Source organism: Bison bison, unplaced genomic scaffold, assembly GCF_000754665.1.
Source record: "Bison bison bison isolate TAMUID 2011002044 unplaced genomic scaffold, Bison_UMD1.0 scf7180017864327, whole genome shotgun sequence".
Taxonomy (NCBI): Eukaryota; Metazoa; Chordata; class Mammalia; order Artiodactyla; family Bovidae; genus Bison; species Bison bison.
The window spans coordinates 6,779,657-6,792,342 of NW_011494899.1; the positions used below are offsets into that span (position 1 = coordinate 6,779,657).

Below are 12,686 nucleotides of genomic sequence, written 5' to 3' on the forward strand. Positions count from 1 at the left end.
CCAGGGATCAAACCTGCGTCTCTTATGTCTCCTGCATGGGCAGGCAGGTTCTTTACCATTAGCATCAATAAAAATTAAATTTAAAAAGAGAGAGGAGACAGATAGATATGTAGATAGATCCTATTTATTCTGTTGTTCTGGAGAACTCTGACTAATGTAACTGGGTTTAAAGATTTATTCTGAGCTCTGGAAGAAGCTGAGGGCTTTACCAAGGTGTTATAAAAAGGAGTAAAGTGTGCATTTCTACGGCACTGAACCCTCAAGGATCTGTGTTGGGCAGAGGATGAGGTACAGTCTCCAAGGATATATGCTCCCCAAATGGGTCATTTCCAAGGGTTCCCCTGGATTCTGTGTCTCCTCCTCAATTGATTACTCACACTTCTGTTTACTCAGGAACACTCACAGGAAGCAATCTGAAACATTTCTCAGCAGCCACCTTTAAGTAAAGAATCGAGGCTGGAGGCTGTGTGGCCTGCTCTCAAAGGGGATGATAAAACTGCCTTAATTGACCCAAAGAGTGGGATGCTCTAATGAACCAGCTTTTCCAGGAAGTTCAGGGTTCACCAGAAATAAGATCTTTTTGCCTCAACCTTTCTTGTGGAGAATCTTTATCAAGTGTAATCATTTCATTTTTTCCATTAAAATCTGCTTATCAAAGATAAACACCGCAGTTAAACCATTCAAAATGGAATCTCTGGCAAGACTATTGGGTGATCAGTCTCCACCTTCGTTCCCCTTTACCCAGCACTACTCAGATTGACCTGGGTTATAATGTAACCCGGGTCTGCTGGTGCCTATTTACTTTGAGGCACTGTGCCATTCCCAGAATTAATCACAGATTCAGTTACATACAGATCTTTGTTTACAAGGGAATCATGAGGGAATTAGACTGTTTTCTATTCTTGCAGGTCTGTGAAGGCTACTGATGGGGAAAGGAGAGACCAAAAAGGCCTCCACAATGCAGGAGTCTGAGAGCATGCCCTCAGCCTTAGCTCCCACATCACAACACTAGGAGGGTTGTCACTCACGGTCCAGTGACTAATATTTTGCATTCCCAATGCACTGGGTCCAGGTTCAATCCCTGGTCAGGGAGCTAGAGCCCACATACTGCAGCTAAGAGTTCTCAGGCTGCAACCAAGACCCAGTGCAGTCGAATAAATAAATACATATTTACAACAACACTGAGAATCTCCTCACTTCCATGGAACATGTTTCCTCTGCCTGAAAGAGACTTTACTGTTTTTATTACCTTGGACATGAACTCATACCTCAGGAAACATAATTAATACATTTATAGGGTGGCATGTTTGATATACAGGGTTTCTGTTCCCTGCTTTTTTCACTGTGGCTATGTTGCTTTTTGTTTTTTCCTAATACATAGCACGTTACACAACAATGATGCCCAAACATCGGAATTCAAACACCAAGTACACCATTTTTTATCGTAACTGTCTGCCATTTGTAACATAATTTACTTACTTTAAAAATATCTTTTCTTAACTTGACTTTTTAAGACTTAGAAATACATATTTTAAAACTAAGCTTTAAAATACCTACTTCAAAACCAGCACCACTAGTCCTAAATAGAAAGTATTATTGAAAAGGAACAACATAAAACAAAACAGTATTATTAAATTCTGAATAACACCACTGCATGCAAAGACTTGTGACTTAAGAGTCTTTTTTTTGTTTTGTTTTGTCTGTTTGTTGTTTTGTCAAAAAAAAAAAAGTGATTCGTAACTGTCAGGCACTGAAGACAGATACCTACCAAACTGAGACTTTTCCCTCAGCAAATTCAGGCTACAAAGAGAACTAAAAAAGGAACCACTTCCACTCTTACGTGATTCTTAACGCCATGTCTTTGACGATCAGTGTTAAACCCACATTTTGAACTCTGCTTGGAAGAAACAGCGAGGACAGACTAAGGGGCTGGATTTGAGCTCAGCGTGCAATCTAAATTTGTTACAAGTCTCTTTTCTATTCACCACTCCCCCACCCCTCATTTTTCTTATTTATAAAATGGAGAAATTGGTTATTTCGCTCTCAGAGAGTTTATTGCCTGTTTATGTGAAATAGTTTACCTTCATTATCATTATTTTCCAGACTTGGATTCAACCAACAAATCTTATTTGGAGCCCAAGAGAAAGCACCGGGAGTAGAGTCAAGGAGATGGCATCCGTGCTCTCATAAAGTTTATCATCTTTTCTTCTTCTCTTAGTACCCTTATCTTTTAAAAAACTAGAGTGAATTAAATACCTAGCTTATTTGTTTCAAAAGATTAGTGCAATTTAAAGTATATTTGAACCCAGAACTTTTCAAAGCGCCCCAGCCTACCAAACTCCACGCATCAACGGTTAAGATTGCGGTAGCAGTTTCCCCACAGTCCACTAGAGGGCGCGCACATTTTTCGATTCCAAAAGAAAGCGCTCTTTGGGTACTTGCCCCAGAAATTTGGAACTGGTGTCTCCTTTCCTTACTTTCTTTTCAACTTGGGGCAGTTGTGGTGAGCCCTTGGTTCTCTCCCTCCACCAGGCCATCCTCGCCCCATGCAGTGACTCCTCGTCTGCCATTACGGAGAATTCTTTTGCTCCCCAAACCACAGAAGTTTTGCTTCTGACTGTTCTCAGCATTTGCCCTTTTGACATTTTAGAAGAAATAAGATCCAAGTTTGATGTTGAAAAGAAAGCATTGATTTCTCTAGTGGGAGGATTTCTTCTCCCTATTACTGTTTTCCCTAGCTGTGGGGGAAAAGCGCCTCTAAGGATTTAAAGCAGTTCCTTTGAGCTGAAGATTTTTCTGCGGGCTCACAGAGCTGCTTCTGAGCAGTTCTGGTGCTGACATTAGTCCCCTTGTTCAGCAGCATGTTGTATTTTTGAGGCCCAGCCTTTTCCTCGGAGTTTTACGTTCTGAATTGACAAGATCTTGATCTCAGAAACTGGACCATACACTCCCAGACCAACCTGCCACACAATCCGTGAGCCAAGAGATAGGTCCAGCAGTTGACCCCAAGTTCTCTGCCTGCTGGATGGCCCCAGAACCTTACACCTCACCCTTTATTTGGTTCCAAAGTCCTCTTACCTCCAGATACCCATCCTGAGCTTTTCTCAGGAGTCAGCACAGACATCCATGAAAAAAGCTGTAAGTCTTCCCCATTGCACGTGGATAGGAGATTACTTTTTGAATGGGCAGCTCTGCAGATGACATGGGGAAGACTGGAAACGTGGCTCAAGCAAAAAGTGTGGAGGGTCCAGCACCTCCCATTTCTGTGAATCTCAGTCAGCCTGTGCTTTAAGGAGATGAACAACTTTTTTTTTTTTAAAGAAAGGTGTCAGAAGTCTTCTGAGATTGCAGCTTTATGCAAATATACTACTCAAGAAGAAGGCTTTAGGGGAGAGTTATTTATAGCCCACAGGCATTGCACAATGCAAAAGGTGAAGCTGTGAATCTCTGCATTTCCAGGAGTGGATGTTCTCATGATATGAGCACATCCTTGCTATTTTGGTGGCACACCATTCCCATATCTAACTGTCAGGTTGTTCCAGGCGGGAGACGACATAATCATTCAGTAATTTTAGAACAACCCTGTATGTTTCTCTCCAGTAGGGCCTCTTGATCTGAACTCTTCCTGAGGATTAGATTTACTACCACTTTGGACCCTCTGGTAATAGGTGCCTTCATCTCTTTTTCTCCTAAACAGGTGCAGACTCAGTCGTTAAAGAGTCATCACGTGGCACATTTATTGCCCTTTGGCTTTCAGGTTGACTCCTGGAATTAGCCAAGAAAATGGTCATTTCCTTAGGAATGATTGCTCTGTTGCTGGCTCACCCTACCCAGAAATCTAGACCATTCTCTGCACTGAAGTGTACAATAATCACTTCAGGAAATTGCTTTCCCTATTGGAAACTGAGAGCTCACATCGGAATGTTTCCACAGTACAGCTGATGATAATTACGACTCACTGAAATTTCAGTTTTCTTTTGATTGTGACATAAAAACTAGGACATAAATTAAAACCCAATTATCCTTTAAGGGTAATTGGGGTTATAAAACCAAGAGACTGTGAGTCAGTGTGTCGGTAGCGCAGGAGACCTGTGTCAGATGGAACGGCGTGTGTTCTGTCTCCTGAAGCAGCCTTTCCCACGAAATGGTTGGGGATAAGGTGATCTGTGCACACGGCATTCCAGGATAGCACATCAGACCAGGGGGAAGCCTTGGAGAGGGCAGTGAGCTCCCAGGACACCTTGGAATGATTCAAACAAGTGAAAACTAAATGGGAACACCATGGCCTTCTACAGGTGAAGATGCCCAGCAGTGGAGCGAGGCACTCGTTGCCAAGACTCTGCAGGCATGGAAATCGGAGATCTTTCAACCTGTGAGGCAATCTGCATCTTCAAAGTCTATGAGAGGAGGCTGGGCTTTTTTCACAAAAGGTGTGATGTGCTAAAGGTGAAGGAAATTAAAAAAATAACCCAAACCCCAGATTTTTAGTGAGCAATTCCTAAGTTAAATGCATGAAGCGGGGCTCATTAAAGGAGGTCTTGGATTCTTCTCAAAGTACAGGACTTGCCCCCACACCTGAAGATTCTCCCCAGCCTACCTCTTGATGATGCATATCTCTAGACTCTTCAGGTCAAAACACATCCCCTGAAACTTCCCAACTTTGCATTTCAAAGCCTCTCATGACACACCCCTCCTCCCCCATCCTGGATCCTCAGTAGTTTCACTTCCCTGTCTTTCCAGAGAGAGTGTGCACTTTTCATATTTTTAAAAGCACACATCCCACCACATGACAGTGCTGTTTTCCTCTCTGTCTCTGCCACTTGGTTGAAAGCCCCTGTGATGTGTGTAACTGGGCACACAGTAGGAACGTACTCACTGAATGCTGAATATAGTGCATTGAAACGGCATCACTTCTCATGTCTAACTTGTCTTTCTCAAAGGTACACACTGCCCCACGTTTAATCACAGAGAAGGCTTGAGTAAACTCAACCCCCTTTCAAAACCAATCAGGTTTTCCTTTGAGGGCACCCACCTCTGCAAACAACTTCCTGGCCATGGCCATAAAGACCCAGACAAGAGTTTCAAGCAAACCTTTGTTTTTAGTCGAAGTGTCAGGATCACTGTGTCCCCTGAGAATCAAGAGGGAGAAATACAACATCCAGGCTATTCCCACCATTCCAGAAAACCATGCCCCAATAGACCCCAGGAAAAGTGGGATGTCTAACCTGGGCTTTTGCAATCTTATTTCATAATCCACTTTCTTATCTCCTCCTTCACAAAACTGATGAGAAATTGGTACAAACTCTATCGACAAAAGATCACAACTTGATCCTCAATGGCAAAGGCAAATATACATTATAAATAGCAAAACAGCTGGCTTGGACCATGTTGCTGGCCACTCATCCAGCTGAGAGATTTGAATGACATCATAACCCTTGAGAGGGTATTGCTAGCCAGCTGGTGTTATTTAGAATACACAAAAATGGGGGAAAGAAAATGCACTCATGTGCACACACACACAAATACACACACACACACACACACACAGGTTCAAGTTATGCAGAAAAATATGAACAATGGAAAAATCATTTGCCCCTCAGATGCCCTTCCCCTGGGGTGGGGTGGGGGTCGGGGTGGGGGCCAAGCAGCAGAGTAGAAGGAAGGAAGAAAAAGATTTGATTTTATTTTTTCAGTTGGCTTTACAGCTCAGCAAAATCTTTGCCCTGTCGTGGGCAAAAAGCATGAGACAGTGTCCTGAGGGGAGCCAATTACAAAGCTGCCTGCCCCTTTCCAGGTTCTAGGAAATGAGATCATTCCCCTCACTTGGCAACCAGGACGAGGGGTCATCCCAGCGCTGTCTTCCATTCTAGTTTACCCCAGTCGTTTGAGGGTTAAAATCATAGAGTATGCTTGAGATGGTCTTTTTTTCATTTCTTGTTTTTTAAATTTTGTGTTGGCTCTGGAATATAAAATTGCTCGCCCATCCTCCACGAATATTCCTTTCATACGGGTAAGGTGTATTAGCAGATGTGTGTGTCTTCATGCCCGGTAGAAAGTTAATCAGAGGACAGCATCAGTATTTTAATGTCTGCTCCTCTTGTCACTAACACACATTCTTTTAAGGGAAAAAAATGCTTCTGTGCTCTAGTTTTAAAATGCAAAGGTATGATGTTATTTGTCACCATGCCCAAAAAAGTCCTTACTCGATAACTTTGCCAGAAGAGGGAGAGAGAGAGAAGGCAAGCGTTCCCCCAGCTGTTTCCTGTCTACAGTGTCTGTGTTTTGTAGATAAATGTGAGGATTTTCTCTAAATCCCTCTTCTGTTTGCTAAATCTCACTGTCACTGCTAAATTCAGAGCAGATAGAGCCTGCGCAATGGAATAAAGTCCTCAAAATTGAAATGTGACATTGCTCTCAACATCTCCCATCTCCCTGGATTTCTTTTTGCCTCATTATTCCTGCTAACCAATTCATTTCCAGACTTTGCACTTCAGAAGCAATGGGAAAAATCAGCAGTCTTCCAACCCAATTATTTAAGTGCTGCTTTTGTGATTTCTTGAAGGTAAATATTTCTTACTCTTTGAAGTCATTGGGGAATTTTCTTTAAATTGTGTACTGTTTGCTTCTGCTTAGAAATGTTCTTCACTTTAGAATTTTCATTGTTTCGGCACTGGGAGTTATTTATAAATTGCTGAATATGCAATTCTGTGGGATCTGAAAAAATAGCTCCGGGAGATAAATGCCTTTGCACAGATATCTGTATGAGTAAAAACTATTGCAAGGTACTTATGCTAAATCCTCCACTTCTTCAGGGCTTGAGTGGTGTCATTATAGAAGATTCCTTTAAATCCTGTCTATGGTTAAGGGCTATAGGGCATGGATATGAACTTTTGGATTTTTTTTGCAGGTGCAGATGTTTTATTTTTAAGACCATGTTCATGTGTATGTAGGACTGTGTGTGGTTGTGTGTGCGTGTGTGTGTGTGTGTAACTTGCCAGGACTTTTGATTACAAGGCATGCCACATACAAAGAGTTACGTTTTAAATGATATTAAAGCTTTTAAATATGATCTTTGGAGCTAAGGTCCCGGAACTCTCTGCACTTATGCCCAGAGAGTCAAAGTTAGAGTGAAGTTTCATTTGCTCTTCTGAAAAAGAACTCCTTAAGAACTCCTGCTGACCTTGCATATTCGGATAATTTAAACAAATGCACACTGTATATGGAAAGCGGAAACTTTCTAGCAACTGCTATTCCAAGTTTTTTCTTTTGAAGAGGACTCTCAGGGGCGAAGTTTGGACTTGGGGTTTTGTGTTGTAAAACGCGGATTTTGTATTTGGGATTGTAAAGTCTCTTTAGGTAAATTTGGCTAGCGTTGTCAATGCACTGACTTCGCCTTTCCAATAACTGGCCCTAGTTCAAGTTTCCATTCTCAGCAAAATTATATCTTTCAAGACTTGTATTTTTCCAATTTGCAAGCATTTTTAAGCTGCTGTCACTGGCTCCCTGATGCAATTGCCTGTGGGCTCAATTCATGATACGTCCCTACCGCTTAGTCCAGCACCCGTTTGCCGCTTTCAAGTACTCCACCACTACGACTTTTCTTAGTCAAGTCAGTGGCTTAGGAGTTAAGAATACATCCTTGTCGGGCACCTGATCCTGCCACCCTTGAGATGCCAAGATGCACACTGGCTACCTTGCTTTTAAAAGAAATGAAGTCAGTATACACATATGCTATATGGTCTGACAGCTGGGGATTTTGTCTCCCTACTTAGACGATCCTAAAAGGGGCTGTGTGGTGTTATCTCTGCATTAATTACAAGTTTGGAAAACTCCAAATGAACTTTCCATGCTGTGTATGCTGAACTTTTCAGAAGTAGAGCTAGCTAGCCATAAGTTGTTGCTTTTTCCTGTACTTGGAGCAGGAAGTGGTTTCAGGGAGCTACGTGGTTCTTTCAAATGTAATTCAATGAGTAAAGGTGTCTGCCAGGCAGAGCTCACAAGCTGATTGTACTGTGAGTCTCAAGATATTTCCAAGTGTTTGAGTCAGAGGGAAGAGGGCACAGGGGAGGACCTGAGTTTCGGCCCCTGTCCAGGACGGCTACAATAGGCACACGATGGAAATCGGTGGCTTGATTGGGAAGAGAAGATTGACTCAAATCCCAGCCGTGCAATTTGTTTATTGTCTGAATGGACAAAAGGCAGTTTACCCAGGCTCATAGCATACCTGCCTGGGTGTCCAAATGTAACTAGATGCTTTCACAAACCCCACCCACAAAGCAGCACATGTTTTTAAGTCCTCAGTTTTCTATTCACATCAGTCTCATAATACCCACCCTGACCTGCTGTAAAAGATCTGGAACAAACAAAAATGGTTACACCTACAGTGAGTATTTTCTTATGACTATTGCCCTCAAATTTTGCTGGGCATTTTTATTATAACCCAGACATCTGGAACCAATTGATATTCCATTTATTTAAGATAAAAAGAAAGGTTTTTAAAATTTTGGATTTGTAAATGATTTTTGAGAAAGAGTGCTCTGGAATTTTTTTTCCTCTCTCTTCTCTTTCTAGTTCTTCTTTCATTTCTTTCTTTCAGATCTCTCCTTTCTCTCTCTTCATTTCTTTTGTGTTTAGAAAAATAAAAGGCCAAGGAAATGATGAACATATGGGGCCACTCATTTCAAACTTTTTAATTCCTAAGCAAGTTCTTTATTGTTTTCTTTTGGGGGAACATAATGTGATAAATTCTCTGGTTCTCTGTGGGTGTGATGGACTGTTTCCTGAACTAAAAGAAAATGCACTAGAGGTTCTATCTTGTCCTAGAACTATAAGTGCTGATATTTATCTGAGAACATAACTCAGCAAAAAGGAGAAAAAAGGAAGAAACAAAAGAGGGAAATCTGTAAAAAATAAATCTTAAATTCTTAAATGCTAGAGACTGATAGGTATTGCTGAGTTTAAATGTGTTACACAAAAGAAATAGCTATTAAAAGTATAATGTTGACATTTAACGAAGTTCTCAATTCCCTAAGGCTTTAAGTTGAGTTCCTTTTTCCCTGGATTTCACAACAACTGAAGAACCTGAATGCATCTACAGTTGCAGGTGCTTTGCCTTAAGCTTCACCATTAACTCAATAGAGAAGGGAGCAATGGAGAAATAGGACTGGCAAAATAACATACGTTCTAGAACTGGCTGGTTGCCAGAGCGTGGGGCATGTTCTGTAAGATCAATTATGAGTGTTCTCTTTTGAAAAGGGCAAGGAAGTCCAGTTGGCTTGGACTTGTTGAGATTTCCACTGGAAATACTGAAAGGGAAAACTCCCACCAATTATTTTATAACTAAGAAAGATGAGGATTGGATGACAACTTGTTTCTAGCAGTCCCTGTGGCTTTGGCTATGTGGGGGTGGAGGGTTTCCATGAACAGGTCCTATGGAGAAAATGGAAGAAATTCTCCATCAAGCTTTCACCTCCTCTTCTATTTTATGTCTATTATTTATGATGATTTGCAAATAGAGGACGCTTTTCATCTTCAACTGTTTCACAAGCATTAACTAAATATTTACATTGTGTTAACGAGAATCAGGGGTTTAGGCTTTTCCCCAATTGCTGAACTTAAAGTCTGGCCACAAAAATGGAAATCTTAATTTCAGTGATGGAGCAAACTTTGCCACTGATGTAGAGAGCCATTAAGAGTCCAGGGAGGGCAAGGAAGGTGGTCGGAAAATAAATGACTGATCCTGTTTCTTTGAAAGTGATGGAGTTGAATGGACCTGCCACCACTGGGAGGTTCAGAAAAGCCTCTTTTCATAATGATAGTTTCCAGTTTAACTCTATGACCTTTTGATAGGGGTCCCTGATTTAACATCCTGTCACTGACTCTGCTGATGCTGCTGAAAGTAAATGCATCTGAGAGGGATAAAGCTACTCACCTTGGGAGGCTTCCTAGAAGAAACCACATCTTTGTGCCACAAGTAGCAATGTGGAAAAACTTAATGATCACCTTTGCATTGTTTCACTGCTGAGAGCAAGGATGGAGACTTGAGCCACAGGAATCCTGCCTCTGGCAGGGCTGACAGTTGGCTGTCTGTCACTGGCTAAGTCAAGCCAACCAGGGGTCTCTGCTATAAAAAGGATACAGTGACACTTAAGTCCCTCCAACAGATGAAGTCAGAATTCCTGAGACTTAAAAAAAAAAAAAAGACTTTTGCAGGTTTTGAGCCCAGTTCCCTGTTCGTGGAAGGCACTGCCTACACGTGTGTTGATCTGACATTGAGCTTGACACAAGGGGCTTTAGAATGCAAAAGGAGTCGGGTTTACTTGCCATACACCAGTTTCATTCTGAAATTCTCAGATGTTTCCTGTTCCTGGTTTTTAACTTTTACTTGTAGTTGTTAACTGCTGATGTTCTTCAGGTAAGAATCTCTCAGTCTCTCTTTCTCTCCCTCTGATTCTGTCTCTGCCTCTCTTAAGTAGAAAAAAAAAGCTATAATGATATATAGTATTTTCACAAGTTCTTTTTCAGCTGCAGTAAATTCTCTTTAATCAGTAGCTGGGGAATGACATTCTGGTTAATTTAATATTCTGGTCAGTAATGGATGCACATGCCATCTGTGGATGGCCAATTTGAGAGAATTTAAATTAATAAAACATATCTGGTGCCAAGTCTGGACTGAGCACAAATTAACCTTTGATGATTCCAGCGGTTTACCAGGATCTCTGAGTGGTGTGCAATAAAAGCATCTTTCACCTTCACACATTAAATGTTTCAGGACATTTATCTCATTGAATTGTAATAGGAACCCATAAAGAAAGGGTTCAAGAAGGACTTCCCCAAGGTTTCACAGTAGCAAGAGGATTAAACTCAGATAGCATGATGCCAAGACCTGCTCAGAGGTCACTCACACACCTTGTTGCACTCCTGAGGGCATAGTTTTGATTAATAACAGGAATGCAGAGCTGGGGTAAAGGCACCCTTGACTTGCCCCCACTCCCCTGGCAAGGACCCAGGAGGAAGATGACCCTCCTTCTGCTTTTTCAGCAGGTGAAGATGCCCATCACATCCTCCTCGCATCTCTTCTATCTGGCCCTGTGCTTGCTCGCCTTCACCAGCTCTGCCACGGCGGGACCCGAGACCCTCTGCGGGGCTGAGTTGGTGGATGCTCTCCAGTTCGTGTGCGGAGACAGGGGCTTTTATTTCAGTAAGTAGCCTCCCTCTCACTGCTCTGTGGATTTACAACTGCCGGGAGTGTGCGAAGAACTGAATGACTGCCTGTGGCTGGCAGCCGTCCTCAGTCTCCGAGATTCCTCACCTTAATGCGAGCCTAGTGTTTCAGCGGGGCCGTGGCACGTTTTGCAGATTTTGGATGGAATTTTCCTCTTTAGCAGTTTGTCTTTTAACTACTTCCCGCTAGGCTTTCCCGCAACTATTCTGCTCTGCCCTCACTATTCCATTCCTTCCGGGGAAAAGACAGGACAAAATGGCCCTGGGGGGTTGAGGTTTTGGTTTTCCAGATCTGTGGGTGCACAAAGCAATGTATGTGAACGTGTAGGGATGTTTTAAGTGCCAGGTCACTTGGAGGAAACTAGGAAGGTGGACTTGGCAAAGGGGCACATCCCAGATGTCTCCATGTGATATGAAATCACCCCGAACAGACAGAAGGTGAAAGTCGCTGAAAGGTACATTTGCAAAGACACAGGCTCTTGCTCAATGCAAACTGAAATGCTGAGTTCATTTGCCCTCCGTTCACACTGACCTTGAGGCTTTGTTGTTGCCTTCCTTTGATGTCACCCTTCTCTGGGGCTCTCCAGTGATGTCTCCATCTGGAAAAGGGTTTCTGACAAGTGCAAGGTCACTTATCCCATAAGTAGGTCTCAGGTGATTAAAAAGTCAACAGTCAATAAAAAGTAGACAGCAAGTCCATGCTTGCGGATAAATAATAAACACACACGGGAGTCCCTGCTGCTTGAGGGAATGGATCACTTAGAGAACACACCTCAGAGGCATCTGGCTCATGTATGTTACAGGACACTGAGTGATGGAAAGCCAGATGCTCGTTCTGTTTAATTCTTTGCAAGTTTAGAGAGTTTCAGGAAACTGACACTCAGGTCTTCAGGGCCGTGAATCATTCTTAGAGGTTCATGTGGCTTAAGTGTAGACAGCTTACCTCAGTTACCCACTAGGCTTTGAATAGCTCCTGTGATGACTCACACACTTCCAGTCTCTCTCTTCTTCCCAGGAAGGTGTGTGTGAGAGAGAGAGAGACTGGAAGGAGGTGTCTGTGAGTGTAGCAGTCTGGGATGGGTAGGGAGAAATGGAAGGAAGAAGTTGATAGGCATGTTGATGGTCTGTACTCATTGTAGATTCGGTGACAAATGGCTTTTCAACAACTAGTGACAGAGAGTGAGACGTGCTTTCTACTCTTTAAATGGGCAAATTCCCACTCTCTGTTTCCAGCCAACGCTTTGAGTGAGTTCATTTATTTTTCTGGCAATAAAGCAATTCTGTCCCATTCTCTGTTTCTGTGCAGACGAATGAGTTCATTTGGTGAGTGCTTTTCGAATAGCAGACCTGTTTTACCTTCAGAATATCTGGCAGAAGGCAAATGTGTCACATCAACATCACCCAGCGATGGCTTGTCACTACTCTTTACTTTGCTACTACTGATCCACATTTTAAAAAATGGA

The 12,686-nt window shown here is 42.4% G+C and overlaps 1 protein-coding gene across 8 annotated transcripts in view; it reads left to right on the plus strand.

Annotated features, from left to right (window-relative positions):
- Positions 1-6,270: 6,270 nt before the first annotated feature.
- The window catches only part of IGF1 (insulin-like growth factor 1 (somatomedin C)), a 78,204-nt gene continuing 71,788 nt past the window's right edge, over positions 6,271-12,686 (plus strand). For 2 of the 8 annotated variants that reach the window (XM_010853424.1, XM_010853428.1), the window contains exons 1-2: positions 6,271-6,562; positions 11,041-11,200. In XM_010853424.1, coding sequence (XP_010851726.1) covers positions 6,500-6,562; positions 11,041-11,200 — 223 coding nt within the window. In that variant the 5' untranslated portion in view covers positions 6,271-6,499. Of the gene's footprint in view, positions 6,563-8,161; positions 8,384-11,040; positions 11,201-12,686 lie in introns of those variants that run through there. The other 6 variants (XM_010853425.1, XM_010853429.1, XM_010853427.1 and 3 more) reach the window with 5 other exon arrangements.